Consider the following 12366-nt stretch of genomic DNA (forward strand, 5'->3'; position numbering starts at 1 on the left):
GTGCGCCTCTGGGTCCAAGCAACCAGTAGCCTTGGTAGTAAGCTTCTATCCGGACTCCGAGAGAAGAACATTGTGGCAGAATGTGGTATTGTCCCAAGACTCAGAAGGAAACGATAAGTATATATAAAAGACATAATGTATCGCGAAGTGCTGTTAGGCCGAGTATAGGTAGGAGGGTAAGAACGGCTGTGAACTCAAAAAATGAAATATTAAATATACTGGCTATGCCGCCACATCAATGGTGATGGTCAGAATTGAGGTTTCAAAGCCAACACAGTGGACATGTGGAATTTAGGAAAGGCGTCTGGCAGGTAGTACAGCTATGAACAGGAAGTGGGCTGATTATGGGCGTCATGCTAATATCGATGAGTCGATCGAGCCAGCTTCAGTTAGACCATTGACCCAGTCGTCGAAGGAGGTGTTTTAACCTGAATAGGAGAACGAGACTATCTCAGGTAGATCGGTAAGCCCCCCTTGGTGTCTCTTCGTGAAGGCAACTCTCATTGCACAGCTTGGAGGCGCCAATGTTCTCAATGGCTTCCTTGATGATACCGGTGACTGCGGCCATTGTCTTGCCTGTGTATATGAGAATGCTGGCACTGCTTTTGTTCATCGAGATACTGGTGAAAGAGGACTTCTTTCGATTCATGTCAGAGAGCCGATCACACTTTCAGGTAGGACGACGATCAAGACTTTAGCCCTCATCCCTTGTCTGTGTTAATGAAGAAAACCAACGGCGAAGGAGCTCTCTGACACGTTGGCTGAAGTCTATGGACTTCTTCAAATATGTCACTTGTCACAATAAACATATTTGAGGTTCTTCGCAAAGGCATCGTCTAAATACACTCGATGCGGTCATGATTTCGTCCCTTTTCGTAGACCCTTATTGTGGATTCCCATTGTGACGGACGCCAAATTGATTTGATCTGTAAGTTTACGTCCAGATCTCCATGTACTGGCTTTATGGAAAAGTGAGCTCGTCTGCGTTTAAGGTCTAGGCTTGAGACATTGTTTGTATGTGTTGGACAGATGCAGTGTTGATGAAGTCAATTCGGTAGGTCTATATACCTCAAAGCAGAGCTTGCTAACAGTGACTCATTCTAGAGCATAAGAGGTAAACGCCTAAAACCTGTTTGCCAAGCCGGTGATCAGACCGATCAAGGACCAGCGCCGTCCGGCCATGACTCAGTAGCGGTTTGGGGGTTTTTGTATGCAGATAATGAGCTGATGAAGGAGGAAAAATCAAGACAATACAGGGGCGGACAGACTATATAGTTGATCGAGCGGCATGATAAAACGGGAACATCCACCATATTACAGGTCCATACCTCGTCTTTATAAGCCTTAATGAGAAGCGCAACGGAGTTTACCAGGAAGAGGTCGTGAGTATATTGTTCGGAGATTACCGGAAGTAAATCATATACTGGCCTTAAAAGGGGATTCAAGCTCGGAATAAGTCCAATGCTTCCGTTTTCGCAGTTGGACTTGATGACTCATTTGTATGGCGTAACGATAAGCCCCCAATTGTATAGTTGGACTATAACGAAGATCTAATGAATACTCAACCTCATACTGGTTAACCTGCCAGGATAAATAAATTTGTGGACGCTGTAGCTGCAATACTGTTGCTCCTACGATTCAAAGAGTTGGTCACATTCTTAGACAATATATCATTGGTTCTATATATCTGCTACGCGTGGTGTTGTTTGTCTAACATATTTCTAGACTGGTGCCTTGAAACGCTTATTGTTTCGTAATTATATATTGTATTACTCATATTTGCTCATATTCTATAAGGCTCTGAAAGACTGCACTAATCATTGGCGTAGTTATGTGGAGGCTATCGACGTCGCAGTAAAACAGGCTGGGTTATAGGTTAACTCTAGACGTAACGACGTGTTGTTCTAGGATGATGACCTAGACTGCGTTGTTAATGGAGACAGTATATCACTAAGGAAATGGAGATGTATCTGGACAACTAGGATGAGGTGGAAGATGTTACGAGACGGCCTTCTACGCGGACAGCTGAGTGTTTGTTTACCTCAATGATACGAAAATCTGCAAAATGAAATAATAAAATCAAAAAACGTCTTCATATGTGGGTAAATGTTGGTGGAAGGAATCTGCCAGTAGCAGTCTTGGGTAAATTCTTGGTTTCTAGAGACATCGCCGAAGTAGCGTACAACACTTGACACAACTCTAGGCAGCCACTAGTATCCAATGATACGTGATCAGGAAAACTATCAAATAAACACAGGTGGTCACATACAGTGAAGCCTTCCGAACTGCGGCTCTGTGGGTCTGGCAAAGTTGTTCATAACGTTGAAGACGCTCGACATGATCCATCAGATCACGAGGGTGGCAGAACATCCCGTTCTCGTCCTCGTCTATGGACCAGTCATCGGACTCGTCTCTAGTGTCGAGTCAATCGCTCCTGCTCTTGAGGTTCTCAGATATGACACTAGGAGAATCGTCTTCCACGTACACTTGGTTTTTGAGGGTTATCTCGTCACGGGGACGCTGAATTGGATTGCTCTCGTCCATATTCAGCTCGTCGTCGTTCGGTGTAGGTGCTGAGCTCTTTCCTCTGTCCAGCTCGCTGGACTGATTTCCAGAGGCACCTGCGGCGGTCGCCTGACTGTCGGCGCTCTCTTGGCTTGAAGGGCTTGTCTGACTAAGAGCTGCAGTACCCAGAAGAGGTGCATACGGTTCGGGCTCGGTTTGTGGCAAGGATCGAGCAAGGGTACTGTGAGCATCGAAATACTGACTGCGGGAGTCAAACTCGGATTCTGGAGCGTACCATTTTACTGGGAAGCTATATGGATTAGAGCCCTCTTCAGTCGTGCTATACCAGGCATTCGGAGAAGAGTCCGAAGGTTTGCTGGTGTCCTGGATATAAGAAAGTGTCGACAAAGAGGCATTTATATCCTCTTGTTTAGCTGCGCTCTCCGGGGCCTTCGTGGCGGGCTCTTTCCCAGTAGAGCCAAGCTCCTCATCTGAATTTGGGCTATCAGCGGAAGGATACGCCCCGGGCAAGCGTTCACTGTGGCTTAGTTCGAACGGCATGGAAAGACAGCTCAAGTCATTAGAATAAGCCGGAGTTGATTCAAATGCTGGCCAGGTAGATTTGGCTTTGAACAAAGGTTGGAGCAATGATGATCCGTCTTGAGCACTGGAGGTACCAGTAGTCTGAGACTCAGTTGAGCCCAGCTGTTCCACCTGAGGGGCGGATGTATTACCAGCTGCATTTCCACAGACATGGGTGTCATCGAGCTGTAGCAGTGGTGTTGCAGAGTATACACTCGAAGCACCCGAATCCAGGGCCTCAGTTGACTCGTCTTGCGGCCCTTGAAGGCCGGATACATCTCCACCCTCTGTATTACGGGCTTGAGTTGTTGGATCGTTTTCGCTTGGAGATTCGGAGGCGGTAGATGACTCGGAAGTGAGAAGCGCGCTGGAATTAGTCCGCTCCACCTGACGGCGTGGCATCCCAAATAAATTTCCAGCATCGACGTTGTGAACCGCTGCACCGCGGCGATGCCGGATTTGGGGGTATTGCGCTGCCTGTACGTGGTTGGTCAGAAACTGTTGAACATAGTCACTTTCTTCCCTCATTGAGGATCTGAAAAGACCAGGGCCCTCGGGCCTACCTGGTCCCGCATATGGTATGCGTGGAGGGGCAGTATGGATTAGACAGGGGCGCGACAGTTTAGAACTAACCGATAGAACAGATGTAGGTACTTGGCTCCCTGTTCCTCCCATATCAGAAGTTTGCTCGCTTGCAGGAGAATTGGTCTCAATTTCCGGTAGTGAATCAATCAAAGATGCCGTCCGAGGCCATCCTCCTGCATCACTGTGCTGCGTTTCAGCAAGCTCAGCGGTGCTAGTGGGCGGTGGTTCTGAGGTATTGTCGGTAGCAGTGGCACCAGGGGGGGCTTCCCCTTCGATTTGGATCAAAGGCTGGGACCCGTCACTTCCGAAATCATGACCAAGAGTTGGTTGATTCGCGGGACTTCCGTTCTCATCGGTAGCGCATTGGCCTTCGGTTGGACAATTGGCAGTTGGTGTGTTGGTCTCAGGGCTATAAGGCGAGCCTTCAGACATGCTATCCCACAGTGGTAGGAACGAAGGCATTTTCGCTTGGATATACAACTGGACAGGTGAGGATCTTCGTCAATGGGGTAGGGTTCTGGTTGCGAAGACTCGTAACTAGAAAGCGTATCGCCGATTGTAGCACTAGAAGAGTTTATCTTGCTAGTTCGAGCAGACATGTAGGGTCTTATATAACTGATGGCCTGTGTGGAATAAAAGGGTCATCGTGGGGCTTCTAGGAATTTCCCTTGAACAAATACCAGGTTGGGGATATTCCCGATGCCGGGTATACGTGAGGTTGGTATGTTCCTTAGGGTAACGAGCAAACTGAAGTTCCGTTATTCTGACGTCTATTGAAGCTAAAATTACATTGGAAGGAAATATGATACAAATCTGCCGTTTCGCGAAATATCCTCCCCGTTTTTAATTACAATTTCCGAAGAAAATGAAGCTTAACATAGGTATTTACCAGCATGAACACATGTGTACGAAGTAAGGTTCCATTTTTGGGAGGATCTCGTCTCTGCACGCTGTTATTGAGAACAACATACCGTCACATCAAAGGTTGGTATAATTACTCTCGTGCTTCTCAGACACCTCGAGTAGTCAGAATCCGAATGATATATTTTGAAGATATGTTGCAGACGAGCTTTTTCTCTGATTGGGTGAGATAATCTACACTGATAATTGTGGGGCGGGAAGTACCTACTCTCTGGGCCACCTGCTTAGGGTTCATCTGACGGATATGCCGGGCAAGTGAAGATAACAATTTGTATTGAGACAAGTAGCCAATGACCAATACACGGTGTTCCTTACACTCAAAGTCCAGATTCGACACTACGACCATTGGTGATCTGAGCGCGCGCTACACGAAATTATAGGCTTGATGCCATACACAACATACATTGCGTGAGTACTATCATTTATTGGGTAGTTGTTGCATTTGTGACTATTTCTCTGCTTTTTTCCCGTCAAATCTTCCCGTCCTATTGTTTACCGAGTAGACCTAGGTCCAGTCCACTAGCAAGCAATTTAGAAGCCAGGAGAAGGGATTGTTGGATACCCGGAACAACCGACCAACAATCCAAGACTTATGACATCTACAGAACAGAAGAATATAAAATGCCAAAGAATTAAGCTTCAATTTTCTAGCGCCTTTCAAGGACTAAACATGCAAACATCACCCTTGTGATGATGGTAATCATGCACACATTTTTCGAAACTGCTGCTAAAAGCATGGCGACAGATCCGACAAACACAATTGTCGGGATAGTTGTGATCGAGTTGAAAATGATCGTTCAATTCATCTCCATCATCAAACACCCTGTCACAAGTCATAAGTATGCATCTATATTCTCTAGGCGGGGGGGATGTCAACAGAAGATCATCAGGTCTTATGCCGCCGTGTCTCGCTTCTATCTCCTCTCGAAAGCAATGACGTTCGTAAGCAGGTTCTGGGTCTCGCAGCATTTTAAGAAGTTTCGACTCTTTGCACTGACAAACACCACCATTCAGCATTTTCGCTTCTGGAAAAGCTTGCCTGTATTGGGACGCAGGGTTAAATGAGTGTTGAGCAAGATGGTGAGCATGGAGCTGTGGTGTCACTCCGAAGTTTGTGTGACCCGGTTCAGCTGCCGGGACACTGGTATTCAACTGTGCAGCAGGGATAGGAGAACCATAGACATCTGAGAGCACATTGGTATTCATCAGCTGCGGTTCATTGGGGTTTTGCTCAATAAGATCCAAACCAATCATAACGTCGGTCGAAGTAGGTACTCCTCCCGCTAGTGCCGCGGTGCATGTTCTGGTGCTGTCAGGAGACGCTATGGGGGAGCGACGCTCGACAGACTCGCCATGGTTGACACCAACGATATGGGAAATTTCTCTTCCATCCATTTCGTTTGTAAAAACTAGCAATGGCTCTGTCTTGGGATGCTGGTAGATGAGTAGGTATAGAGTAGACCAAGGCCAAGAGTCTGTACCCAAGTAGCATGCTTGCTTTTATATGTCTCACAATCTTCCTACGAAGCTACAGTTCCACCAAGGCTCATCAAGAAAGGCGCATTAGGACAGTTGATTGTTATTACTACATACCTCATGTGAACAATGTTAGGTTTTACTCGGTTTCACCCGACTTCTAGTAGTATTACCTTCGAAGACCCAGTCCAGCAGCATTGTTTCTGAGATCAGACATTGCCAGCAAGCCAGCCTTGGCTTCATCTTAGCGTTTCCCGCCTATCTCCGTATTTTATCCCAGCATGATGGTGACATTTCCGGTGGCCATATTCCCCAGTGCTAGGATGTGGGAAATTCCTTTGTCGTCTGCCACAACATTCCCGTCTGCGATTACCCAACAACGAGCCCAATACTCATTATTGGTATGTTCCAAAGTTCGGACCAGTGGGTGAATATGATCACACTTTTCGATGTTGTCCTTCGGTTTCCTTTTTGCCAAGCCGTCAGGCGTGTAGTCATGACGCCTGATGTTATGGCAGAACCCTTATTATACTCCTTATCACATAGGTTGTTGTGTGTGGTTAATGATGTTTTCATTGCTTGCAATCTGTAGTATCCTGGAGGTCCCAGCATCGGCACAGAGATTTACCGGAAGACACGACTACTTCTGGGGTCCTCTAAGAGCACCAGATTCGGGAGGATCTGGCTGCAAATTTGACTCTCAGTTCGGAGACGTAATAAAAGCGCAGTAGGTGCAAGGGCACTCAGATGGATAGTGCCGGGGACTAAAGCATCCAAAAGGCCTTTGCACGTATTCACGGGGCACTCGATGAACACAAAGCCCTTGCTTCGTTTACCTAAAACTGTCCTGGACGTCCAACCATCAACGGCGGATGGTCCCGACTGCTCCTTACCTGAACGGTCACGGAGGGAAGGAATTGGCGAGAGACAATTAAACCTCCAGATCCCCTGAGCGAATGTTGACCTCAGACACCCCATGCCCAGACTTCCACTTCTCGTTTAATCTCTTGGCATTGTTATCTGATTTGCAGTGCGATTTCCCCATGAGTGTGATGTGTCCGTGTCCCGATTCTCGGCATCGGCGGTCGGAGATTAGATTGTGGATCAGCACCGAGTCCCTGAAACACGAATTTATGCAGCCTCGTACCCAAGCGAACGCGAAATATAGGGAAAAGGCTATATGGAATTGGATTACCGTGTCTGGATAATTGGACCCTGAACAAGATTAGATGGAAGCATCATGTGCTGTAGCATAAGCAGACATCAGTCGCTTAGACCGACCGATGTGTGGCACCTATTTACTGCCTGAGGCATAGATTAAAATTTTTTGGCTCGCATGACATCCCACTTTAACTGATGTGCAGATGCGGAATTGGACCAGCACTGCAAGCCCAAGCCTGCATCTGTTAGTGAATTAAAGTGAGCCCCACTCAGAGACTGGCTATTCTTTCTGAGGTACACACGATCGGAAGCTGATATACGCGAAAAGGTCGGGTTATATATCGATGAGATCAGGAGATTGCTGTCAATATAGAATAACCAGCCCGATTCAGAAAGTTCACCATGACAAAATGTAGTCGCATGGCAGATTATCGCGGACCAATACTGCTTGCTAGAGAAATGTGCCAGCAAAAAGCGTGAAACTTTGAACCGCAATGTAATCGTCCTTCATTATCCTCGAATTTCTGATTATATATTTCTACTGGGCTGTTAGTAGGTACTTCTGGGCCAATCAGTGTTTATTGCTTACTCTAAGATCGCTTATTGGTGTATGTACGATAAAGAGACACGCCTCCCTGATAGTTAAATGCCCATTCTAATTCTTTTACCATTGGTCGCAAAGCCATGGTTATGGTGGTCTTGTTGCGACCGACTATTCTTTGAATTCAGTGGATAACTTTTATCTCGGCGAGATGAGTCACTGACGACGTGTCAGTTTTGGTCAACAACACAACCCGTCTTAATAGCGCCGTGTTGTGATGAGAGACTCTTTTGAGGACGAAGTAGTGTTGGTCTATCATGAGAGCCTCTTGGACTGCTCGGTGTTGATTGGTAGTCGCAGGCGTTCAAGCTGTTGTGCTGCATGTTACCTTGCATTATCTGGACTTTGATTGGCGCGCAAAACAATTAGACTGAGCCTTTTCGCCCGTAGAGAAGAATTCATATGAAATAGCGTCGATGTATTAGGCTGCAGCGAAACCATCACTGACTCATCACTATGATGATATATTGAAACACTCAACAACCTTAACTTCGTTTTGTTCTATCCGTCTGTCGCAATTTTTTTTAAATCGCATATTCGTCAAAGGATGGCTTCAGATGAAAAATCAATTAGCTCTGTAGAGCAGGGAGACGACGCGGTCTCCTGCGAAGAGAATGAGTACGAAATGGACCAGCACAAATTTCTCAGACATTGGACATATTGCATCCGCTCGGATTTCGCTTCCATGTCTGGTGTACCGGCGACTTGGGAGGACGGCCATCCAAAACAATGGGGACAGGAGGAAGCGAAAATCTTCCTCGAAAGACGAACAGGAACAACAAAGCTTTGCTGCAGACCATGGGGAAACCGGCCCCATGCATTGTTTTCCAGGCGATTTGGGTTCATTTGGAAGCCAAGCTTTTAGCTCTGACAGTAATAGCATGGTTTATGTTGTCCAAAATATGACACGCGATTATTACACTGGCCAATGCTGTTATTCCCCCTGACTCACTCTCTGGGATGTGGATAGCAGGTCAATTCAATATCAGTTACACAGTCACACTGATTGTATTATCTGGATTAGTATCAGTCCGGATAGCTTCCTTGCTGCTTCTATATCATAGGATGGTACAGCATGGATCTGGGATATTCTATCCGGTAGATTAATTCATATTATCAGGTCCCTTGGTGGCCAGCTTTAGTATAGTGCCTTCTTGCCAGACTCTAAAATTATAGCTGTTAGCTAAGGCGGCGAGAATGTTATTTATATTTATAATATTATAACAGTACAGCAGGTCTCATGTATTAAGATATTTATATGATATTATTTCATGTTCTGGAATCCAGATAGCAGTGTTTTAGCTGGCAGGCTTAAGATTAGTGTACTCTGCCTGTAGAATCTATACACAGGGATAGAAGAATAGTGGTGGTCTTTGAAATTTAATAATATTATGATACAAGAATTTGCGACTATTACGGGTGTACAGTTTATCAGTAAAAAATTAAATTTTCAGATACTCGAGGGAACAGTTAAGGTATATAGCTTGGATATAATCCTCAAACAGTAATATACTCAGGAGCCGGAGAATAATATCAGCATGTGTCCTCGCGGAGAAACGGTCTGCTCTAGCGATTTCAAGCTTCTTATCGTTCCCGATGTTGACCGAACTTTACGTTTCTGGAGGCTGTAGACGGTAGTATCGACGTATACGAGTCAGATCTTTTTACATTATTGCTGGTTTGAAGGCGGACACCGTCAACCCCATAGATATATCTCCGCAGTAGCGTAATACGTCATTGAGTATTTCAGGCATATGAATGCGAAAAGTGGAAGTATTATGCTGATAGAAATGCACGAGCACATGTATCTTTTGAGGTGAATTTCTCATCCGGCTGTTTGTTGTCTAAACGATCAAAGTCATTCGCATCATATCCCTGAACAAGATAACCGAAATTAATCGTGTCTCAAGTACCGTTTTGCACAGGCATGTACTAATTGAGGGTTAACAGTGTGGCAAAAAGTTTTGTCGCACAATTTCCTTCGTCTTTATTCGCAATTACGGCTTGTCGGGCATCATCACGCTGAATCGCCACAGAAAATATGAAAGCTATCATGCAACTGTAGGAAACGCTCACCTGCACATTTAGCAGAACCCTGTGAGAAGACAGACATGGTTACTTTTGAGTACAAATGCATGTTGTTCTGTTCTGACTGACACCAGTATGATCTTGGGTCAACCCGACAGTTATTTATAGTAGCCAGACATATCATGAGACCTTTTCAAAGCGAATTGAAGGCCCTCTAGTGACGTTCGGTGCCAGAAAATTGAATGAGGCATGAGGCGAAACAGCCGCGGGTGGCTGCAAAAGCATGTTGGTTGTTGCCTGTGGGGAAGACGCGGATGGAAGAAGGTTATTCACCCGCACCCGCACTAATCCCTCGGCGAAGCAGCTAGAAAAGTAGTCCCCCGCAGTGTGCACGCAACTGTTGCCTGACTCCGACGATCAATTGCCAGAAGCCATCCAAAACCAGAGCAGTCTGGTGGCATAAAACGCGTCAGAAACATCAGTTGTAAGAAGTTTCGAGGGCAAAGTCTATTGAACCAAAGCATCGAGTGGATCCACGAGAGCGCAGATCATTGCGTCATCAGCGCACACTTGAATTTGAGCCGTCCTTTCAAAGGCCGAGGAATTCAAAGCAGGACCACATTTATCCCCGAAGTGTGAGGACCGAAAAGGTCTGATTACACTCGTAGTTTCATGGGTTGCTAGGTGATAGTAGCCTTTTTCAGCAGGTATCGTCGACGCAAGCCCGGGTGCCTGACTATCATCGTTTCCGCTGTTTCGCGTTTCTTGACTCCCGTTTTGCTGCTCATGACTGAGCCGGACACAATAAGATAGAACGGTTCGGTGAAAGTTGATCATGAGAGAAAAATGGCAGTAAAGTTTGGGGAAAGTAGCATGATGTTCGCTGTCAGAATGTTATGTTTTGTAGCCCTTCTTCACTTGCAGGAAGCGATCACGCCGTGTACCGAAACTTGTCCAGTGACGGAGGTTAAACCTATTTTGTCTCACACCACGGCTGTCAAATAGTGACGTTAGTCACAATTGACCCTGTGCTTATCTCAAGGACAGTCTCGATTACTTCAATATGGCAAACGAGATGTCTGCTGCAATTCTAGGCAGCGCAATTAAACCTTGATAATGTCCCTGCAAGTGGCCCAGGATCCTCCACTGCGCCACGGAAGCCGCCTGTATTCTAAATTTGTCCGCCACTAAGAGCTTTTCTAATCTCAATGTCGACTGCTATTGTTCCCAGCTTTACACAATTGAGATAACCAGCGAATTGGATAAGCATCACTATGTGTCGTGGCCACGTTCTTTGAGCTTCCAACCTTCTGCTTTGGTTAGTTCCGACCGAGGGCCGTATACCTTGTGGATATCGTATCCGGTTGGTAGCTATGAATTCGGAATAATGCGACTGCGTGGCGCAGGTAAGTTAAATCCTTTCACAAAATCAACACGGGGATTGGATCTAGGGTCTGGGTGGTATCTTCGCTAGAGCAACAACCCGTCTTATCCCGGTCCCCTGCAGCTTTTTGTTAAAGGGCTTAATTTCCGACATCTGCAGCCTCGTCGAGGATGCAGGTGTGTCAGCACGATTTTCCATCATGCAAGACGGAGATTTGGCGAGTTGAATGGGTCATCTCCCGCTACCATGAAGCGATGAAGAAGTCTGGACAATTCGAAGGTGCACAAATTGAGGGTCTTGATTTGTGCACACCGAAAAAAGATACCCCATACCCCGCCTGTGACTGGCGGGAAGACAGTGGGAGAGAGGGTCACAGCACGTAATACGACGGCGGTCGGAGGTCGGAACGTTCCTGCGGACACGCTCCGACATCCCTTTGGAACGCACCAGGAAGGGGCTGTGGGGCTGATTGTGAGGGCTCCGGTCCATTTGGCGGTCAGACATTTACGAAGCCGTTGTCCGATTGGAGTTTCTATAGATAACACCGCCCTATGCTGGCACAAAGGATGATGCTAGATATCCTGCAGCCTGCGAGGGACGAGACGGGATGAGGCAGCAGTTGTGTGAGATCCGAGAGACTAATTCGGCGATACTGGCGTCCAATGGTCGTGGTCGGCATTGATTACTTTTTGGGTCGCTAGAGGACGGGCCAAGCCAACGGCCAAGACGCCGACGTCCTACAGACGGGCCTGGCGTGCCGTGCCAAGCCGGAGATAATTGATCGTCATCTACAATAGCAAAAACAGGGAAGGAGGGTCCGACAACCGCACCACGGTGCTGATGAAAGTTTTGCTGATCGTTACCTGCTCATCTCGCGTGGGAGAGGGGTTCTGGTGACCCGTGGGAGTCTCTCAGTACTCCCTGTCACTGCCCTTGGGTCATGTCATGCGGTATAGCGAGTGATCTGTCTCATAGATAGTGCATACGACTCCAATAGATCAGGGCTGATTGGGCCTCGATATGATCATACCTATACCGCGATCCCGACTACCAGCAAGTGCTGACCCAATTCTGCAAGATTTGCAGGACTGGAATAGACCTCTTCCGCGTGCTCTCCAACGGA

The 12366-nt window shown here is 46.7% G+C and overlaps 2 protein-coding genes across 2 annotated transcripts; both read right to left on the bottom strand.

The window, feature by feature from the left end:
• Window positions 1–2424: 2424 nt before the first annotated feature.
• On the bottom strand, window positions 2425–4134 carry BO88DRAFT_343274 (uncharacterized protein; the record flags this gene model as incomplete). The annotated part of the gene is made up of 1 exon (XM_025703179.1): window positions 2425–4134. One exon carries the CDS (start codon window positions 4132–4134, stop codon window positions 2425–2427), a length of 1710 nt encoding a protein of 569 aa, XP_025561737.1.
• Window positions 4135–5250: 1116 nt separating this feature from the next.
• BO88DRAFT_416308 (uncharacterized protein) lies at window positions 5251–5988 on the bottom strand (the record flags this gene model as incomplete). The annotated part of the gene is made up of 1 exon (XM_025708244.1): window positions 5251–5988. The coding sequence occupies one exon, from the start codon at window positions 5986–5988 to the stop codon at window positions 5251–5253; it is 738 nt and encodes a 245-aa protein (XP_025561738.1).
• Window positions 5989–12366: the final 6378 nt, after the last annotated feature.

Source organism: Aspergillus vadensis (assembly GCF_003184925.1).
Source record: "Aspergillus vadensis CBS 113365 unplaced genomic scaffold BO88scaffold_15, whole genome shotgun sequence".
NCBI classification, from domain to species: domain Eukaryota; kingdom Fungi; phylum Ascomycota; class Eurotiomycetes; order Eurotiales; family Aspergillaceae; genus Aspergillus; species Aspergillus vadensis.